Consider the following 22,370-nt stretch of genomic DNA (forward strand, 5'->3'; position numbering starts at 1 on the left):
GAGAGGGCACTTTCAATATTGTATCTCAAACATCTACAACAAGCTTAAAATTTAAATTAATTAAAAATTATATTCAAAAATAATTTTGAAATCCTTTGGCATCTAAGGTGACATTTAAGCAATTAGCCAAAAAGTATACATATATAATAGTAAAAATAATCATTATTAATGTTATTTCAATTATTATTATTCAAATTATTATTAATATGTGATCATATTTTTAATAATAATAATAATAATACAAAATAATTTTGAAATGTTGTTCCTTAGGTATCTGAGATAACATTTAAACAAGCAAGCCAAAATGTAAATAATATATTATCATTATTATTACGATGATATTTTTATTGATAATAAATATTATAATAATAATAAAAGGTAAATAACATTGATTGGCATCTGTTGCTGCTTAAAAAGAAAAAGACAGAGGACATTTAGATGGAGTCTTATTGCCTTTTTACAAACTATGGTAATGATATTTTCAAATAAAGAAAATGAGATTGACATTTTGTTATTCAAAATGTTTATTAACATTTTCAATATAAAAGCTACAAATATATTCTCAAATTAAACCATTCGCAGTGATTCGGAACCATAAAAGGATGAAAGTCTTTTCTTTCATTTCAGGCACTCATAGTCCGTTGTACAAGGGTCTGCACTGCGGTTCCAGCTTAGTCTCGAGAACCGCATCTGGCTCGCACACCCACGGATCCTCGGTTCTCCACTGCCACTTCAGCAGCTGCTCCCTCAGGCTCTCCAGAACCGGGGCGTATGCCGGATCACCAGCCAGATTCCGCCTCTCCGTCGGATCCGACTGGATGTCGAACAGCTCCCACCTCTCCCGGTAGTAATACTCCTTTAGAGTCTTGAACCAGCCTGTGGGCTGGCCCGACTGGGTCCGGTTTAACAGATCCTGGAAGGTTGGGGACACGTAGAAGTCCTGGTCTATAGGAAAGGGCATGCGGTAGTGAAAATTGTGCAGGAGCCGGTAGGGGCCGTGGTGGATGGAGCGCATCGGGTAATACATAGTGACCTCGTGGAGACTCTGGCTGGCGTAGACGGTGACCCAGGACGGTTCTGAGCTCAGGGCCGGGAGGAGAGACCGACCCGTCAACTCCACCGGACGACCACCCGAGAGACTGTACGACGGATACGGCAAAGAGAACCAGTCCAGTATGGTGGGAGTGATATCTGAGGGAAAAAAATGAGAGATGCTGTTTTACAGTGTCATTCAAATAGTCAGTAAATAGAAAGATATGACCGTAAACACAGACTCAAGTACATACAAACAGAAAATGTTACATTAATCTGTCAGTATATAGAAAGATATGAGTTTAAACACTGACTGCAAAAAGGTGCAATAGTGAAGGACGACATTTTTTTTTATATCGTACGAATAACTTGCGGTTCGTACAAATAAAAAAATGTTGTTGCATTGGCAATTTCATACAAATAAAAATGTTTTCACATTTACAATAATCTGTCAGTATATAGAAAGATATGAGTTTAATCACTGAATCAAGTGCAAAAAAGGTGCAACAGTGAGGGACGCCATTTTTTTATATCGTTCGAACAACGTGCGATTCGTACAAATAGAAAATGTTGTTACATTGGGAATAATCTGTCAGTAAATAGAAAAACGTGACTTAATACACTGAATCAAGTGCAAAAAGGTGCAAAAGTGAGGGACGCCATTTTTTATATCATACGAACAACTTGCGATTCGTAAAAGTAGAAATTGCCACACACACACACTATATTGTTTTTCAAAATCTGTACGAAAAACTTGCTATTCATAAAAAAAAAGAAATTGTCGTTCACGATACGGCACATTGGTAACACTCATTCGTTAGAGAGGTAGTTGTACTATTATCTGAACTCAAAACAGAAAAAAAAAATTATTCGTAAAAGCTGTGTAACATTTATCCAAACTTGAAATTCGAGAGAAAGACAATTGGCCTAAAACACCTAAATGGTGCAGTAGTGAGACTAGTGTTTCAGAGTCCTACAAACTATTTGTAAAAAATATATCAGTTGTCCTGGGCTTAAACGCTGAAACAAATTTGAAAGATGTTCTTTATTCAGCGTAGCTCAAATAATTAGCAAAACAAATAATCATCGTACAGATGTACTGCATGCTGATACAAATGTATCATTCAGTAGAGAGTTGTTCTGTTATCTGGCCTCAAAAACAGGAACAAGTGCATGAAGGTGTAGTGTGGTATGAAAACTAGGCGTACAGCACCACCTAGTGGTTAAAGCAGTTACAGCACATCTCCAGACCATGAAGGACTTTGTTCTGTGTTTACACGTGTGAAGAATAATCAAACAGTGATTGGCTCTTACCCAGCAGACTGACGTAAGCCTGGCTGATCTGTCCCCAGCGCTGCCGGTGTTCAGGTGAGGACACCAGCATGGGTTCCTTCACACCTGAGCCGTACAGGTTAGTGCGTCCGTTGGGGAACGGAATTCCGTTATCCGAGCTGTAGATCACCAGCGTGTCATTTTCAAATCCCGCATCCCGTAGTTCTTGAAGAACCAAACCAATACCTTCGAAAAAAACAACAGAAATTTATGAAAATCTACACAAGCTAATATTTTCATATTAGTGTGAATGATTTAAAATATTAACCTTGGTCCAGCCGGCTGACCGTTGTGTACTGGGCCGCTATATCCGCCCTTGCCGCGGGAGTGTCGGGAATAAAGTATGGAACCTAGTTAGATATTAAGAGACTGATGGTTGGGAACTTCAACTAATGACTTTTTACATTTTTCTTTATTTGTAAGGCTCACCTTAACCTGGTCTGGGGAGTAATACTTCGGCCGCCAGTCCGGAATTCTTCCCATTCCGCTCTCTCCATTCCCAAACTTTTCACAGAACACTCCATACTGAGGCTGGGAATGGCCACAGCGGTGAGGATCATGGAACGCCACGTAGAGGAAGAACGGACGTTCCTCTTCCGTCCCACTTCTCTCCGCCAAATGGCTCTGGAAGAACTTCCGAACAAGGAGCTTGATCTTGGTGATATTCCGACCGACCTGCAGCACGGAATTGGTCTCTTCTGTGTAGGCGAAATCGAACGGGTATACGGGGCCCGGACCGACGTGTTTTTTCCCGATGATTCCTTTCCAAAGAAAAGCAATCATGAATTTGAAAAATTCTACATTTTTCCAAGATTTTCCAAGATTCACATAAGCTTATTTGCTTTCTGTACTGGCTTTTTGCATCCATTAAGCACACAAGGTTATTAAAAATTTGTACTGATATGTTTTCTTACGATTTTCTTACGAACCGTTTCTTCCCGACAATTCCTTTCCAAAGAAGTCAATCACGAATTTGTAAAATTCCACATTTTTCCAAGATTCACACGTTTCAAATGACCTTCATGCTTTTTTCTAATAGGCAAATTTTTTCATACAAATTCATATGAAATCACCACTTCGTAACATAGTAACGTTTTCCTGTGAGATCTGGTTGCTCCGTTTCCATTTTCCTTCAAATTGCGCAAATTGAAATTGCGAATTGAAAATACGGAAATGGAAACATGTCAATTTTGCAAAAACTCCCATAAATCGCAAACAAGTTTTTACGCTCACATGAGGTGGTTTTTGAGGCAATTTGAAAAAGGAATTTTTTGCAAAACTGCAATGGAATTTTTTTTTTTTTTTTTTTTTTTAACATTTACAGGCTTTCCTTATCATCAATGTTCTTGGATAACACTCCAACGTCTCCTTCGATTAAAAATAATGGCTAGAGCTGTTGCTGCGATATGGATATACATAAACCTACCAACATCACTTTCCATGATTTTTGAATTACTTTTCACGAGAGGAAAAAAATTAAGTTTTAGTCGCATAACATTGGTTAATGGAAATTTTAATCAACATTTAGCAAAGGTTTTGCACAAATCTGTAATGGAAACCAGGCTAATGTGTTGTTTGGCCTAAAATACAAAAATGAGCCGCAAAAGGTGTATGAGCGAGATTTTTGTTTCAGAGTCGTACGAATCTGTCATTCAGTCAGGAGTTTTATTATCTGGCCTCAAACACAGAAACAAGTCCATGAAGGTGCAGTGTTGTAATAAAAAAAGTGTTTTTCTGATTTAATTTCATGGATCTTCATCATACCTGTGTGGATGTTGGCTTGATTCAGGAGGAGAGGAAGACTGCGCACTCCATCAAATGAGTTAAAGTGATGAACTCCCTGATGAAGGCCGTACATCCCGTTCTGGTGCTGTTGATCAGGGAAAAAGAAGTTCAAGGCAAGTTTATCCATTAGTTTGGGCTAAAAAAAACAAAAACTTTTACATGCTGGTTACCTGTGGTAGTCCAGTCAGGATGGTGGAACGGCTTGGTGAGCAGCTGCTGACGGAGGTGAAGGCATTCTTGAAGATCACGCTGCGCTCAGAAAGAGCCCGAAGATGAGGTGTCTGGACCTCAGTGTTGTTGTAGACATCCGTCTCGAACCCACCATCATCAGCTGCCAAAACATGACAAATTTACACTGCAAAGGTGGCACAGAGGCGCTTCTGAGCTGCCATTTAAGTGGCTTTTTAATAAGAGTTTGGCTTGTTAATAAAAACAGACTGTTTAATGCTTCCAGAGGTGGCATAAATGCATTTACACAGCAAATATAACTGTATACTGTGATGCTAGTGGCTAAGGTGCGTCTGAGCTGGCATAATTTAGTCTGGCTTTTATGCGGCATTGCCTCTTTACTCTGAATTTTGAGCAGGAACAGAGCAGACTGTGTAAAGTCGCCTATTGACGCATTAACACACTGTTAATATAACATAACAACATATCAAACATCATAACAATATAGAAATACTGTCAAATCAGTATTTACAAATACACATAATTGTGTTTTTCTACACACCAATGATGAGAAGCACATTTCTTCTTCTGCACTCTCCTATATCACAACAAACCAGGAAACACAACAGAGTCCACCCGAACAAAAACGCCATGTTAGAGTCATTTGCCTCGCACACCTCCTGTAATGTTAGTAAAGCAAACGGAAAAGTCTTTAGAACTTTTGTTTACACTCAGCGAAACTAACTTCCGCCATCCATGTGAGTCCATCACATGACCACGATCAGCTGACGCAAAGCTTCAGCCAATCGCGTCGCGCGTCGCTGCCAACGTCACAAAGGTCTGTTTTTCAGTCTGTCAAAAAAACCGCGATACACGTCAAAGTGCTTTGATTTCAACGAGTATCTTTATGTTTTAGCCTAATGTATATAAGTTAATGAAATTACGTCCGTGGAATGTGTCCACTCCGATGAAGCACGAGGCTCGAAGTCATTTCTAAGGTTTGATCTTTAACTTCAATTCGCATTGTGGCTCTGATCATTGATCTCATCTAGTTTGGTTTGTAAATACGATTTCCAAACAGTTTTTAAACGATATTATATTAATAGTATTTATTATTTATGTGTTTTTTCAGATACTTATTCTTCGATTTACCCCGTGGTTTCATAAAGTACACTGGATACTCAAATCATGTGATTCTTTTAAAATGTCATAAAATCATATGACTCCTGTCAAAACTCTGCAGTAATCAGTTTTTAAGGGTATTTTTAGTAACATTTAGATTTTTTTTATTTTGTTACTGTAATGTATCTCGTCAAGGTAATGCAAAAATAAACAAAACAAATGTAATGACGATTATTACTGTAATGATAAATTCTTTAAGTGTATTTTTTGACCATTACGATTTTGTGTACTGTAATGCAAAATACATATATGACATTAATTTTAATATAGTTATACATAAAGTTAGCAATTTTTCCAAAGGTGTATATATATATATATATATATATAACATAAACTAAGAATTAACCATAATTCTACAGCATTTATTAATCTTAGTTAATGTTAATTTCAACATTTACTAAAACATCATTAAAATCAAAAGCTTTTTTTTAACAGTAGTCAATACAATGTGAAGGACTGTATTTTTAACAAAGATTAATAAATACTGTAACAAATGCACTGCTAATTGTTAGTTCATGTTAGTAGACCTTATTGTAAAGTGTTACTGAAAAAACATTATTTGTGTGAAAAATAGGCCTCACATTCTATGCTAAATGTTTTTGATAGATATTAAAAGAGTGATGAAAAGTGTTTGAATCATGTTATCAAGCATTTTATGTCTTGTAGTTTGAGGTTTGCGGTGTTCAATTTGTTCACAGGTTTACTTTCACTAAACACTTATGGAGGAGTGTTTCTGGATCTGGAGGGTTTGAACACCACATGGCCCAGGAGAGCTTGTTTGCGCACGAGATCCAGTGCTCCACCCTTCCCATGAAACCCTTTGCTCGTCCACACCCTTGAACAATAAAACGTCCCGGATGAAGCAGGACAGCTCTTTGTGTTCCCCTTGATCTGATGGAGGCTCTGACAGGAATCCGCTGGAATGCCGCCCTGCGCTCTTGTTTCCCCATCCTCTCCTGGCTGCCCAGGTATAACCTGACGTGTGTGAAGATGGACGTGATCGCCGGTGTGACGGTGGGGTTGACCGCGGTTCCTCAGGCGCTGGCCTATGCCGAGGTGGCTGGTTTACCTGTGCAGGTGAGAACATTCACGTTCTCTCACACACTGAGTTTGGGGAAGGTTTTCTTGAGACGCTGTTTCTTTGTTTTTCAGTACGGTCTGTATTCTGCGTTTATGGGTTGTTTCGTCTACTGTATATTTGGCACGTCGAAAGACATCACGCTGGGCCCGACGGCCATCATGTCGCTGCTGTGTTCGGCGTATATCGGTGGAGATCCTGTGTTCGCCGTGGTGCTCACCTTGTTGTGCGGCGTCATCCAGGCGGGAATGGCTCTACTGAGGCTGGGTAAGATGGAAAATGGGGTTAATGTTTACATTTAAGCCATATTTTTGCTCTATGTTGGTGTAAAATCTAAGTTAGATAGTCTGTTTGGTTAATGTAGTGTTAGTATTGTTTAAACAGTCATGTGTTACTTTAAGCATGACTAAAGTAGCAGACTCAGCCGTCTGTAAATCAGTACCATCTTGAAAACAGGAAGTTGGTGTTTTTTTCACTCTCACAGAACTATCAGACTGTATTACTTCCTGTGCAACTTCCTGTTCATGCCTTTAAGCCGCACGGCAAAATATAGCAACAGGTTTTTAAGAGCGTGGTAGCTGAGGTTGTGGAAGTGGCTGAATTACATAACTAATAGACGAAGGTCATAAATCTGTACCGCAGAAGAAACTCAACAACAGAAATATATGTTTTGTATAATTTATAGTTTGCATAAGAAATTTAAAAATCTAAAATTAACAATAATAGTAATTATTATAATTATATTCGAATTTTGAGCTCTTTTCATTTGCATTTTCAGTGATAATAATATATTATGTAATTTGTATATATATATTTATAAATTATTAATAATATAAACAATAATTATTATTATTACTACAGTTATTATTTTATAATGTATTTTATTGTAGCGTTGTAATTAAATGAAAATAAAAAAACAATACATTCAAATTAATTAAAATACAAAAATAAGTTAAATATTAAGCACCTTTTAAATGTATTTTAGCTTTAAATTATATTAAAAAAACAACAAAAAAAGATTAATAAAAAAATGAGTTGAATATTTGTGAGAGAAATATATATATATATATATATATATATATATATATATATATATATATATAATAAAATTATTTCTATATATCATTTTAATATTATCCAGTTATTATTTTTATTATAACATTTTGGGAACTTTAAGCGTGTTGTAGCTTTATAATTAAATTAAAATTAATTAATAAATAATATACTATCCCAAAAAACTAAATTTAATATTTGGGATTTCAGAGATAATATATTAATATATATATATATACAGTATATATATATATATAAATCATAATTAACATAATAACACTGCTTTATAATTAAATGAAAATGAAAGAATTAATTCATGAAAAAAAGCTCAATTAAATGTTTGCGACTTCAAAAGTTTTCGGATGTGTTTTATTACGGTCAGTCACCTGATCTTCTGTTGATTTCTTCTTCATTAGGGTTCCTCTTGGACTTCATCTCATATCCAGTAATCAAAGGCTTCACCTGTGCTGCGGCCGTCACTATCGGCTTCGGCCAGGTCAAGGTGAGAGTCTCTGATGCCTCTTTTCATTTTAGTTGCATATATCTTGAATGTCCTTGAAGATTTGTGAAGAGTTTTTGTGTCCTGTGTCAATCCTCTCCACTCATTCTGCAGAATATTCTGGGTCTGAAGGAGATTCCACAGCAGTTCTTCCTGCAGGTTTACTACACCTTCCACAAGATCCCTGAGGCCAGGTGAGCACACTGTATGCTGTATGTGTTTGACCAATGAGCTCTCACCATTTTCTTATCCCGGTAGTGTTAAAGTTCCACTATTATTCTATTTTAAAGTCTCTTAATTTTGTTTTGGAGTTCTCCTACAACAGGTTTAAATGCATTCAAGGTCAAAAAACACTTTAATTGTCTGAAACGGTTCAATAAATATTCAATATTAAACGGTTCAATATTCAGTCTCTCTAAACCCCATTTGCTTTTTGATTGCTCTGATTGGTCAGATGACTCAGTCTGTTGTGATTGGTCTACTCTGCTCTGATTGGTCAGATGACTCAGTCTGTTGTGATTGGTCTACTCTGCTCTGATTGGTCAGATGGCTGAATTTGACATCCAGATCTTCCTCAGCACTTGATACACAGTGATACGAACAGTAACGATTTTCAGTTTTACCGTATTAAATTCGAGCTCAAGCCCTCATCCGCGTCTTCTCGACATGTCGACAACACAGACCAAACTCTTCCAGTCTCAGCTACAACTACAGTGTTTGAGGGCCAAAGTAGACATTTCTGGGCAGTCAATGAAGACCACAGTATCTGGTATCATGCAAATCTACATAGGTTAATGCCAGAAGTAAGACTCGTTTCAGCAGTTCAGATTTGATTCTTTCTTTTGGGAGACAATAACTCCATTTATCTGCTTTGATCTTTGAAACTTTTCAGACATTTTACTTTCACAAACAACTATATTACACACTACATGAAAGGAAATATCTGAAAAAGCATAATAGGGGCACTTTAAATAATCTGTTCTAAACTGCCTATCTAAATGATCTCTGTTCTCAGAGTCGGAGATGTGATTCTGGGCCTGTGCTGTCTGTTCTTCCTGATCATGATGACGCTGATGAAGAATACTCTGGGTTCTGCTGAAGATGAGGCTCCTTCCCTTGTCCGATCAGCTCGAGGGCTGGTGTGGAGTATAGCTACTAGTGAGTGCTTAAAGTCTTTGTGAATCTATAAATGAATTGAGAATTATTTAGGGACATCCTTCTTGTGTCCGCAGTCCGGAACGCTCTGGTCGTCGTAGCGGCGACGGCTGTTGCGTATTCCTCAGAGGTCACGGGACACCATTTCTTCAGTCTCACCGGGAAAACCGCCAAAGGACTCCCTCCTTTCAAAGCTCCGCCCCTTTCAGAGACCATAGCCAATGGCACGGTGATTACTTTCAGTGACATCGCAAAGGTGAGATATAGTTGTGTAGTTTGTGATAAAAAGATTTCAGTTTTTGATGCTAAGGACCCCTATCAAAAAAAGTGTACCCTTAATGTAGAATTTTCCATTGTTTTGAAATTGAAAAATAAAGAAATTATTATAAATAAATAAAAAGTGTACCCTAAAAAAATCAAATACTGCCCAGTTATATTAAGAAATTCATTATTAAGCCATTCATTTTTACAATAGGACTGCCAGTAGATTGAGATAATAAAGATTATTCTTGTTTTCAGTAAAAAAAGTTTAGAAAAGATATAATACAATTATATTTAATTTAGATTTATAATAAAAAATATAAATAATCTAAACACATGAAATGTTATATTGTATATATATATAAATGTTAAATATTTAAACATTAAAAATATTTAAATATTCATTAAATGTAAAATAAATCTTAAAATAATATATATACAAATTCGTAATATAATATATGTTCTTAATATTATATTATTTTACAAATATTTTAAAGTTTTATATTGTCACTACTAAGTCCCATTAAATATATTTAAGAAAAAAATTATTCTACGTACTGTTAATGTCAGATGTATAAACTTTTAAAATAAAAACAAAACAAAATTGTGATTATTTTTATAATATTAAAAACTAGTTCTGTGAATAGAATAATCAAATATTTTGTAATATTACCGGTATATTTTAAAAGCACCCTCTAGCACCTCCTAGTGGACCCTGTCATATAACACTACAATACAGAATAGTATATCATAGTACTAGTGAAGTATATGTGACATTTCAGAGATTTTAAGTGGCCAATCAAGTAGAATAGTGATCATTACTGACCAATCAGGTGTATTTTCTCAGGATTTAGGTGGCGGTCTGGCTGTCATTCCTTTAATGGGTGTTTTAGAGAGCATCGCTATTGCAAAGGCATTCGGTAAGAGCTTATTTTCTTTAAAACACACCTAGAAGTGTCCTTACTTCTATATATATAAACACAGACACTGTTTGGGTTCATTTTACTGTCTTTTCTTCATGCAGGCAGCCAGAATAACTACCGAATTGATGCCAACCAAGAGCTATTTGCCATCGGTGAGAATTTCTGCTCCCTTATTAGGCTTTAACAGAGTATAAATGGGTCGGTTCTCATCGCAATGATGTTCCTGCAGGTCTCACAAACATCATGGGCTCGTTTGTGTCGGCGTATCCCGTCACGGGAAGCTTCGGAAGGTCGGTCTGCATGCTAAACACTTATTTTACACATTCTTTAGTGTGTAATGTTGCAGTTTGAGCATGAAAAAGGTCTACAAAGTACAAAGTCAGTCTTGAGAGAGTTATTCTCTATCAGTGTGCACTGTTTGTGAACTCCCTGAAACGCCTCAATTGTAGTCTTTAGTTTTCTTCCGGGAACGTACACGTCACAATATTGCTCATTTACATAATTCCCGCCCAAGGCATATGCAACATAAAGGGGGCGGGGCCTGAATGAGTTGAGATAGTAGTGTGTTTTGGTAAGGGGCGTGGCTTTTCCCAAACACACTCAAAGTTTTTGACCAATCACAACGCGGTGATACAGCCAACCAATCAGAGCACATTGAGCTTTTCAGAAGGAGGGGCTTCATAGAGACACGGATTGTTACTGACAGACTGGGAAGAGAGGTGCTGCAACAATGTCAAATATGTGAAAAATTGTAAATTCTTTAAAGTGTCTGTTGGTTTGTTCTTCACTTTGTAAGTGTTTTATGTGGCGTTTTCTGACAGAACGGCTGTTAACTCTCAGACCGGAGTGAGAACGCCGGCTGGAGGGATTGTCACAGGTGACACTCACACTTTTGTGATCCTGTTGACATTTATAATATGAATAGCGTCTGAAAGTCTGTATCTGTCCGCAGGTGTTATAGTGCTGCTGTCGCTGGCGTTCCTCATGCCGCTGTTCTTCTTCATCCCTAAAGCGTCGCTCGCTGCCGTCATCATCTGTGCCGTGAGTCCCATGATGGACTTCAGAGTGCCTGTCCAGCTCTGGAGAGTCAAGAGTGAGACATCACATAAGTATCAAATATATTATACTGTATAATAAGTATGTAAATATAAGTATGTAAAATATATGGTATATATATATAAAAAAAGCTATATATTGAAATATGTATATAGTATTGGATTTGAATTTGCTTATGCTTTTATTTCTTTTTTATTCTTTCTTTCATTGTTTCTCTCAGGACTTGATCTGGTGCCGTTCTTGGTGACGTTTCTGGTGAGTTTCTGGGAGGTGCAGTACGGCATTGTGGGAGGTGTAGCTGTTTCTGCTCTCATGCTGTTGTACATCATGGCCCGACCTAAAGTGAAGGTGAGTTTAAAGTGTTGAAATAGCTGTATAAGATATGTCAACTGTGAGCCGCAAATGAAGGACTTTTATTCCAGAAATGCACTTTCTGTTTGAGATTTGGCATGTGTGCAAGTAGAAATTACCATAAAATTAACAATTTATGCAAAATGTATTAAAGCGTACACTCAAAAAATCAAATAAGACGCAATTATATTAATAAATAAATAATTTATAATAGGACTGTCAGTAGATTAAAATAATCATGTAATACAATTAAATAGTATTTAATTATAATTAAGAATAGAAATTATTCTAGTCATTTAAAAAATTTAACATTGTGTGTTGATTGTGTGTGAATATATATATATATATATATATATATATATATATATATACAGTGAGGAAAATAAGTATTTGAACACCCTGCTATTTTGCAAGTTCTCCCACTTGGAAATCATGGAGGGGTCTGAAATTGTCATCGTAGGTGCATGTCCACTGTGAGAGACATAATCTAAAAAAAAAAATCCAGAAATCACAATGTATGATTTTTTAACTATTTATTTGTATGATACAGCTGCAAATAAGTATTTGAACACCTGAGAAAATCAATGTTAATATTTGGTACAGTAGCCTTTGTTTGCAATTACAGAGGTCAAACGTTTCCTGTAGTTTTTCACCAGGTTTGCACACACTGCAGGAGGGATTTTGGCCCACTCCTCCACACAGATCTTCTCTAGATCAGTCAGGTTTCTGGGCTGTCGCTGAGAAACACGGAGTTTGACTCCCATGACTCCTCTGGATCATCCAAATGGTCATTGGCAAACTTAAGACGGGCCTTGACATGTGCTGGTTTAAGCAGGGGAACCTTCCGTGCCATGCATGATTTCAAACCATGACGTCTTAGTGTATTACCAACAGTAACCTTGGAAACGGTGGTCCCAGCTCTTTTCAGGTCATTGACCAGCTCCTCCCGTGTAGTTCTGGGCTGATTTCTCACCTTTCTTAGGATTATTGAGACCCCACGCGGTGAGATGTTGCATGGAGCCCCAGTCCGAGGGAGATTGACAGTCATGTTTAGCTTCTTCCATTTTCTAATGATTGCTCCAACAGTGGACCTTTTTTCACCAAGCTGCTTGGCAATTTCCCCGTAGCCCTTTCCAGCCTTGTGGAGGTGTACAATTTTGTCTCTAGTGTCTTTGGACAGCTCTTTGGTCTTGGCCATGTTAGTAGTTGGATTCTTACTGATTGTATGGGGTGGACAGGTGTCTTTATGTAGCTAACGACCTCAAACAGGTGCATCTAATTTAGGATAATAAATGGAGTGGAGGTGGACATTTTAAAGGCAGACTAACAGGTCTTTGAGGGTCAGAATTCTAGCTGATAGACAGGTGTTCAAATACTTATTTGCAGCTGTATCATACAAATAAATAGTTAAAAAATCATATATTGTGATTTCTGGATTTTTTTTTTTAGATTATGTCTCTCACAGTCGACATGCACCTACGATGACAATTTCAGACCCCTCCATGATTTCCAAGTGGGAGAACTTGCAAAATAGCAGGATGTTCAAATACTTATTTTCCTCACTGTATATATATATATATATATATATATATATATATATATATATATATATATATATATATATATGTGTGTGTGTGTGTGTGTGTGTGTGTGTATGTAAAAAATGTAAATATTAAGTATTAAAAATAATTAGTTATATATATATATATATATATATATACACACATATATATTAGTGTATACAAATAATAATAATTCTAAAATAAGGGAAAAGCATTTTAGTTCAATGACATGCAATTATACTGTATTTATAAAATATTAACATTTTTTAAATATTACAAATTTATATTTGTTTATATTGTGGAAATTGCAGTAATTTGCAAGAGACAACTTCTCACTTTGAGCACACGAATGCGTGTGTCGTTTATTTTACAAGGTAAACAAAACCACGGAAGAATGGCGCTGAACCGCGTCCTATGTAATCACGCCTTCCCAACATCTTAAAGGGACTGCGATCCCTGAACAGTTATGCAGAAAAACAGTGTACAGAACTACACTTAATAACAAAGGTGAATTATGTCTTTCACATTCACTACACACGTCCCCCCAGAATTCACCATAACAGAAAAACCAAACAGTCAACGTGGAGGTGGGCGTATCAACCGGCCACAACAACTGCGCTGTACCGAAGGTCGAGGAGACCCCAATGCAGCCGGTGTAACGTCATTACACGGGTGAGGGGCATGGAGTGTGGGAGGCTTGAGTGGGATGGGAGCACAGGGTGGGGGCAGAGCAGGAGGCCGTCCGCGTCGTGGGGGCTGGGCCAGGTCAATGGGCCTAGCCACGTCCAAATGAGCCGGTTTAAGGCGGTCGATGGAGAGTCGCTCCGGTTTGCCACCCCTGTCCACCACAAAGTGTTTGTCCCCTGCCTCCAGAACCCGGAATGGGCCCTCGTAGGGTGGGCGTAGTGGTCCCCTGTGGGCATCGTGGCGAATGAAAACATAGTCGGCTGTTTGAAGTCCTGCGGGGATGTGTGACTGAGGGAGGCTGTGACGGGAAGTGGGGATGGGTGCAAAAAGCCTCGCATTATCCAGTAGAGTAGACCGCTGGAGAGAAGCAGACCAGGGAACGGTGGTGTTAGGGACAAAATCCCCTGGCACTCGCAGCGGCTGTCCGTAAACAAGTTCCGCGGATGAGGACTGAAGGTCCTCCTTTGGTGCAGTCCTGATGCCCAGCATCACCCACGGGAGCTTGTCGACCCAGTTGCTGTCTTTGAGGCTGGCACGCAGGGAAGCCTTCATCGACCTATGAAAACGTTCACAGAGTCCGTTAGCCTGCGGGTGATATGCAGTCGTGCGGTGGAGTTTCACTCCGAGGCTCTGTGCGACAGCGTCCCAAAGCTCAGACGTGAATTGCGCACCTCGGTCAGAGGAAATGTCCGAAGGGGTACCAAAACGGGCAATCCAGGTGCCAATAAATGCCCGAGTCATCTCGACAGATGTCACAGATGTCAGTGGCACAGCCTCAGGCCAGCGGGTGGTCCTGTCAACCATGGTTAACAAATATGTGAAACCTTGAGAGCAGGGCAGAGGACCAACCAGGTCCACGTTTACGTGGTCAAAACGCCTCTCAGGAACCGGGAATGATTCTAATGGGGCTTTAGTGTGGCGGTGTACTTTGGCCCGTTGGCACTCAACACAGGTGTTAGCCCAGTCCCTAACGTCCTTCTTGAGGCCGTGCCAAACAAATTTAGCTGCAACAAGTCTCTGTGAAGCTTTCGCACCTGGGTGGGAGAGACCGTGGATGGCATCAAACACTTGTCGTCTCAACCCCGAGGGAACGATTGGCCGAGGACTACCTGTGGAGATGTCACACAGGAGCGTTGTGCCGGCATCGGCAAAAACCACGTCCTCAATCTGCAGTCCAGTGGTAGAGTTTTTCAGATGTTGCACGTCTGGGTCTGTGGTCTGAGTCGCGGCCATGTGGTTGTAATCTAAACCAAGATGGACTGCCCCTGCCACGTGGTTGCTCTTACCGGCAACGTGCTGCAAGTCCGTGGTGAACTCGGAAATGTAAGACAGATGCCGTTGCTGGCGGGCAGACCACGGCTCAGCCACCTTGGCCATGGCAAAAGTCAGCGGCTTGTGGTCCACAAAAGCAGTGAAGTGTCGACCTTCTAGCAGGGAACGAAAGTGTCTAATGGCGAGGTAGAGACCCAGCAGCTCCCGGTCGAATGTGCTGTACTTCCGCTCACAAGGGCGCAGCTGACGGCTAAAGAAAGCCAGCGGCTGCCAGGCCCCGCCCACCCACTGCTCGTAAACAGCGCCGACAGCGTAATCCGAGGCGTCCGAGGTGATGGCAATGGGGGCTGTCACAGAAGGATGCGCCAGCATGGTGGCGTTCGCTAGTGCTGTTTTAGTGGCATCAAAAGCCTTGACTCTGCTCTCAGTCCAGTCCACAGCGTGTTTGGGTTTACCCTTCAGGGCCTCGTGCAAAGGCCCCATGAGCTGAGCGGCTCGAGGGATGAAGCGGTGATAAAAATTTACCATGCCGAGGAACTCCTGCAGGGATTTGACAGTGGGTGGGCGTGGGAACTGCATGACTGCCTCCACCTTTGATGGGAGAGGAACTGCCCCGTCCTTAGTGACTCTGTGTCCTAGGAAGTCGATGGTGGAGAGACCAAACTGGCACTTGGCCGGGTTGACAATTAGTCCATGGTGGCTAAGCCGCTCAAAAAGGGTTTGGAGGTGCGCCAGGTGCTGAGACTTGGATGTGCTTGCTACCAGGATGTCATCCAAGTACACAAAAAGGAAAGGCAGGTCCCGCAAAACAGAGTCCATGAGGCGCTGGAAAGACTGGGCGGCGTTTTTAAGGCCGAACGGCATGCGTAGGAACTCAAACAGACCAAACGGCGTGATTACTGCTGTTTTGGGAATGTCCCGTGGGTGTACCGGCACCTGATGATATCCCCGGACGAGGTCCACCTTGGAAAACATTACCTTTCCAGCCAGGTGTGCTGAAAAATCTTGTATGTTCGGGACTGGGTATCGATCAGGTGCCGTTGCCTCATTAAGCCGCCGGTAGTCGCCACACGGGCGCCAGCCGCCGGCAGGTTTGGGGACAATGTGGAGGGGTGATGCCCATGGGCTGTCGGATCGGCGTATTATGCCCAGGCGTTCCATGTTTGCAAACTCAGCCTTTGCAACGGCAAGCTTGGTCGGGTCGAGGCGCCGAGCGCGGGCGTAAACGGGTGGACCAGCAGTGGCAAGATGGTGCTCCACACCATGCTTCACAGTAGATGCAGAGAAAGTGGGCTGAGTGAGGGCTGGGAAACTGGCCAGTAGACGGTGGAAGTCATCGGAAGCTGAGAGCATGTTAGACAGTCGGATGGGGTCAGCCTCGCTGAGCGTGCACGTATAAGAACAAAACGTGACAGCATCAATCAGACGGCGGTTCTTAACATCTACCAACAGTCCATATGCACACAAAAAATCGGCGCCGAGGAGGGGAACGGCAACCTTTGCAGTAACAAAGTCCCAACCGAACTGCTGTCCTCCGAAGCACAGTTCGACATACCTTGTTCCATATGTGCGGATGGGGCTACCGTTGGCAGCTTCCATAGGGGGGCCGTGGCTGTCGGTCACCATGTCCAAACGGGATGCAGGAAGAACGCTCCTTTGTGCTCCCGTGTCGCACAGAAAACGGCGACCGGAGATGCTATCGCGGATGAAAAGCAGCCTGCCTACTCGGCCGACACTCATGGCCACTACTGAGCGCCGGCCCTGGCATTTCCCGAAACACTGAAACTGCATGGTGGACGGCATTTGTTGGCCTTGGTTCCAAACTTTGCATGATAGAAACACAATCCAGAGAGCTGTTGGGTGCCAGAAAACTGCTGCCGACGAGAAGTAGTCGCAGCAATAAGTGTGGAGTCGTCCTGTGTCACTGAAGAAATATGTGCAGGGGAAATCGCGGCCACACAATGTCCCTGACTCGCCAGGAAAAATTTATCAGCCTCTTCAGCTAGTTTACGACAGTCAGTGATTGTGGTGTTGGCTAATGCAGCTCTCACTTGGGAAGGCAGCTGACGCAGGAAAAGCTGGATGAAAAGAAAGTCAGGTCTGTGTTCGCCCAAAAGATCCAGCATACGGTCCATGAGCTCGGACGGTTTGCTGTCACCCAGTCCTTGAAGTGAGAAAAGCCTGCTGGCTCTCTCAGTGTCCGACAGTTCAAACGTTTTCAACAGGTGGGTTTTAAGTGCTGTATACTTCTCGTTTTCGGGAGGATTTGTAAGAAGGCTAACCACCCTGGATGCTGTTGAATTTCCGAGAGCAGACACAACGTAGTAATATTTGGTCGTATCCGCGGTGATCTCACGCAGCGCGAACTGCGCTTCCGTCTGGGCGAACCATGCAGATGCTGACGATTCCCAGAATTCGGGGAGTTTGAGGGTGACAGCGTTCGCGGTCATGATCGCGTCGTGTCTCTGGATACGTCCAGCAGACTAATGTCGGGGTCACCAGTGTGGAAATTGCAGTAATTTGCAAGAGACAACTTCTCACTTTGAGCACACGAATGCGTGTGTCGTTTATTTTACAAGGTAAACAAAACCACGGAAGAATGGCGCTGAACCGCGTCCTATGTAATCACGCCTTCCCAACATCTTAAAGGGACCGCGATCCCTGAACAGTTATGCAGAAAAACAGTGTACAGAACTACACTTAATAACAAAGGTGAATTATGTCTTTTACATTCACTACAATATAATGAATATGTATATATAATTTTTTTTAAGATTTATATAAAGTTAAGTATTTATATATATATATATATAAAAAAAAAATTATATATATATATATATATATATATATTATTTTTATTTTATTTTTTTCTTAGAAAGAAAAAGAAATGAATGGTATATTTATTTCAAAATAAATACGTAATGAAGTGTGATGTGTGAAAATGTCACCTGTTGTAAGACGAGCCGCATCCTGAGGTGTTGCTGGTGTGTGTTCAGGTGTCTGATCACGGTGTGGCAGTTCTAGAGTTGGACAGTGGGCTGAACTTCCCCGTGACGGAGCATCTCAGCAGACTCGTGTACACACACGCTCTTCATGGTGAGAAACACACACGCACACACGCTTTCATTCCCTCGGCTCATGTCCTTGAGTGCTCATGCTCTGGTGTGTGTCGTCTGGCAGCGTCTCCGCCGCGGTGTCTGGTTCTCGACTGCTCTCATGTCAGCACTATAGACTTCACTGTAGTCCATGAACTCAATGAACTGCTCAAACAGTTCCAGATGACGGGACTATCACTGATCTTCGCTGGACTAAAGGTAGAGTTTATCATCAACAGAACAAAGTTATCATCTTCATTTATGACATTAAGATCAGTAATATAACTTATATAAAATAATAATTACATTTTTTATTTGTATTAAATGTATTGATTACTGATCTTATCTCATGTATATATATATATATATATATATATATATATATATAAATATAAATATAAATATATATATGAGATAAGATCAGTAATCAATACATTTAATACAAATATTACATATTTTTTATTTATATATCAACATAAATATATATATTAGGTAATATAAAATTATTTAATATAGGCTATATTAATTCATATAGATATTAATTAATATATATTAATTAATTATATATATTTAAATATTTCTTTTTTACCCTTTTACAAAAAACAAATAACCATGGTTTTTTTATATAAAAAAAAATTAAAAATAGATAAAGATAGATATTATATTAAAATAGATAGATTAATGAAAAATAGATTATAAGTAGATTTAAAAAATCATGATTATTATTATTTAAATTAATTTTAAATACTTAAAATTTTAAGTAATAAAAGTAAAATGAATATAATACATATGATACATATATTTTATTTTTAATTATTAACAATTAAGGAAATAAATAATTTGAGTCATTTGAAAAGCATTTAACATATGGCATCTATGTAAATTATAAAATAATGTAAAATTGAAAAAAACATTTTAGCTTATTTACAGCTTTAAAAAATAAAATAAAATAAAAACAAAAAATGTATTTTATACATTCATTCATAATATTATATTGTGTCTAGAATTTTTTTTTTACTATTTCTTTTAAAAATACTTAATGTTTAATGCATTTGGGGAAAAAATATAATATATTGTAATTTTATATTTAAATGTATTTACATCACATAAAAAAATAGATGCATTAAAATAGATAAAGTAATCTAAATAGGTTAGAAGCTAAATAAAATAATCATGAAGTCTAATAAATGTATATTTAATAAAGAATTATATTTTATTTCTATAAATGTCAAGTTTTCTTGATCTCTCTCTCTTTTTCTCTGTGTCTCAGCCGTCAGTATTTAAGGTGTTGTTGATGGCTGATCTTCCAGTTTTCAGACACACGGACAGTGTGGACGAGGCACTTCAGCTTCTGACCAGTATCATTCACTATGACCAACAATTCTCACAACCAATCACAGACTAGATCTGATCATGTATCAGCGCTTGAATACCTCAAACCTCTGATGATTGGTCATACAAAACACATTGCGCACACCTTTGACCAATCAGCACTCAGGAAGCAAGACTTTGATGAAAACTGTTGGGAGCAAAGTTACGTAACGACCAAATGATGTTTTTGCACTCAAAATTGTGGTACAACTTTATTTTGTAGTTGTTTCGTTTTAAACTTTGAATCACATGTCTAATACTATGTCATTTTATGAACATGCACTTATTCTAAACACTAGAAAGAATCAAATATTCAGTGCTTTTGGATAAAAAGCACGGCTCCAAACATATGACATGATATACTTGTCTCTTTCTCTGCAGTTTATAGTACTTTATGCTTATTAATAAGAATGTTTACAATGGATTGTAAGTTTACATTTCATTTCTTGATGAAACTGAATCTCCATTAGGACTCTGTTCTACTGACCCAGATGAAACAGACATTAACACTGCAGAATCACTCAAATGTCTCTTTTTATATTAAACTGACATGATCTACTATGGCTATGTTTAAAATATCACTCTCTTGTGGAAGCTCATGCTCTTTTTCAAACAGTAGAGGGCGGTATTTGCTTCTGTAGTTACCAGTATAGTTCAGGCCCAGTAAACTGGGAATGGTGGAGTTCTTCAGATCAGTCTGGTTTGTCTCATGCTGAACTGAAGCGGTGTAGTTACTGACATCTTTAGCCAATAATCTCCTGACATTACCAGCAAAAAGAGTGCAAACAACTTTATCAGTTCATTCAGATAAAACTATCTTGTTTCCCTTAGGCCTATTTCTAACCAGTGACTTCTCTGCTGTAGCCTATTAGTGTTTGATCAAACGTGTGGTCGAATAAAAGCCACAGGAATCACTCTTTAATTGTGACAGTGAACATTTCTGCCACTTTTGACGACTAACAAAAACAAAACACGTTCATAAACAAAGAAAGCCATTATTCTGTACTTTAATAGTGGCTGTACGTTTGTCTCTTCTCCGCCATAAAACTGACTCACAGCGGTACACACCTGTTTGAAAAGTTAATAAACCAAGAATAAACACGGTTTTATGAGTTATAACAGTCTCACCTGAAACTTGCCTTGAGCAAACAGTCGGCACACTGGTAAACACATCTTCAGGGAGTCTGAGGCGCTGGCGTATTTTCAGCGATAGACTTATTTATCATACTCAGTGTCGTCAAACTCCCTCGTGACCGCCATTTTGTGCCGAGTGTTGTGTGTGTTTCTCTGTAAAGGTTCATTTAAAAAAGAAAGAAAGGAAAAAATAACAATAATTTGGGGTCGCGTCACGTCTTCACACGCGGACTCGAGCATGACGTGCACTGCTGCTCGTCCCCGTCCGGCTCAGTCTGTGCTGTAATTGCTGAGAGTTTAATCTCACTCCACTGACTTCTCGATAGGTTGCAAATTTGGAGTGCCAAATATAGCAGGGCTGAGTGCTGAATCTGAAGCCGAACTGTGAACCTATTTCACACCAGACTGATGGATCACATGAGAGAAGCTGATTTGGAATTAATAGGTCTAATCTTATCTAAACCAAGGTATAGGTCATTTGAGACTATTCTGATCTACAATGAGACACTTTTCTAAATGGGACCATTATAATTTGGTGCCCATAATGGTCTGTATTAATGTTTTAATTATAATATTGATTGTGAATTGACTTGATATGGTTGTAAACAATTATTTTCATGATTTGTTATCACAACTTTTTTCTTTTGTCAGATCAACTTAGATGTGGTTGAGATAACATAATATTTTGAGTTTGTATTAATAAAAACCATTCTCCTTCGTTGTATTAACTCAAATTCCCAAAACTCAAAAATGAACTCAAAATGTTGAGGCAACCAGGTAACTTACTAAGTTACACCAACAATAATGCATTTTCTAAAGTATCTTTTTGTAGAATTTCTTAGACCCACACACAAATTTTGTGATTTTTTATTTTATTTCAAATTATCATAAATAAAATAAAACTAATTCAAAGCTTTATTAGTTTTCAATACTTCTGTATTTATGTCATTGTATGCATTTTATTTTATTGACATTAAGATTTACATATTATGAGCGCTTTATACATTTTTCAATAAGTCTACAGCAATTTCTATATTTAAATATAATTATGATTTTTTTTTAAAATAAATAAGGTAAATTAAATACTAATTATAGGCAAAAATTGTATTTCTATAGAATACATTTTATAGAATAAATATAAATATATTTAATGTTTTACTTTATTTTATTTTATTTTATTTTAGATTTGATATGGTTCCAAACACTATACAAGCAATATTCATTTTGTAAAATATCTCTGATATAATACATGCTTACAGATTATCATCAGAAAACTCACAGCTTTATTATTTTCTTTTAAGCCTATAAGCTAAGTCAAGCAAGGACAGACAGAAAAAAAAATAAAAAAAAATACTAATTAAATCAAATAAATGC

General features: G+C 38.7%; 2 protein-coding genes and 1 long non-coding RNA gene across 5 annotated transcripts; 1 reads left to right on the forward strand and 2 right to left on the reverse strand.

The window, feature by feature from the left end:
• Positions 1 to 509: 509 nt before the first annotated feature.
• sgsh (N-sulfoglucosamine sulfohydrolase (sulfamidase)) lies at positions 510 to 6,815 on the reverse strand. Of its 2 annotated transcripts, none has more exons than XM_079889780.1 (7): positions 4,880 to 5,096; positions 4,320 to 4,480; positions 4,129 to 4,234; positions 2,794 to 3,125; positions 2,633 to 2,714; positions 2,347 to 2,550; positions 510 to 1,191 (listed from the first exon to the last, which is right to left on the reverse strand). In XM_079889780.1, exons 1-7 carry the CDS (start codon positions 4,968 to 4,970, stop codon positions 632 to 634), a joined length of 1,536 nt encoding a protein of 511 aa, XP_079745906.1. In that variant the 5' UTR covers positions 4,971 to 5,096; the 3' UTR covers positions 510 to 631. The 2 variants fall into 2 exon arrangements, with proteins under 2 accessions (XP_079745906.1, XP_079745907.1); XM_079889781.1 differs by lacking the exon at positions 4,880 to 5,096 and adding an exon at positions 6,798 to 6,815 and having other exon boundaries at positions 514 to 1,191.
• slc26a11 (solute carrier family 26 member 11) lies at positions 5,126 to 20,425 on the forward strand. 2 transcript variants are annotated; one of them, XM_079889779.1, is made up of 16 exons: positions 5,126 to 5,315; positions 6,198 to 6,576; positions 6,652 to 6,844; positions 8,047 to 8,132; positions 8,244 to 8,323; positions 9,145 to 9,287; positions 9,362 to 9,540; positions 10,393 to 10,465; positions 10,570 to 10,620; positions 10,698 to 10,758; positions 11,290 to 11,345; positions 11,421 to 11,561; positions 11,745 to 11,872; positions 18,393 to 18,492; positions 18,577 to 18,710; positions 19,762 to 20,425. In XM_079889779.1, the coding sequence occupies exons 2-16, from the start codon at positions 6,394 to 6,396 to the stop codon at positions 19,894 to 19,896; spliced, it is 1,743 nt and encodes a 580-aa protein (XP_079745905.1). In that variant the 5' UTR covers positions 5,126 to 5,315; positions 6,198 to 6,393; the 3' UTR covers positions 19,897 to 20,425. The 2 variants fall into 2 exon arrangements, with proteins under 2 accessions (XP_079745905.1, XP_079745904.1); XM_079889778.1 differs by having other exon boundaries at positions 5,150 to 5,315; positions 18,393 to 18,710.
• Positions 11,421 to 21,049, reverse strand: LOC307169251. The gene is made up of 2 exons (XR_013823073.1): positions 20,991 to 21,049; positions 11,421 to 11,547 (listed from the first exon to the last, which is right to left on the reverse strand). It is a non-coding gene; the product is annotated as an uncharacterized lncRNA (long non-coding RNA).
• Positions 21,050 to 22,370: the final 1,321 nt, after the last annotated feature.

Source organism: Squalius cephalus, assembly GCF_949319135.1.
Source record: "Squalius cephalus genome assembly, chromosome: 13".
NCBI lineage: Eukaryota > Metazoa > Chordata > Actinopteri > Cypriniformes > Leuciscidae > Squalius > Squalius cephalus.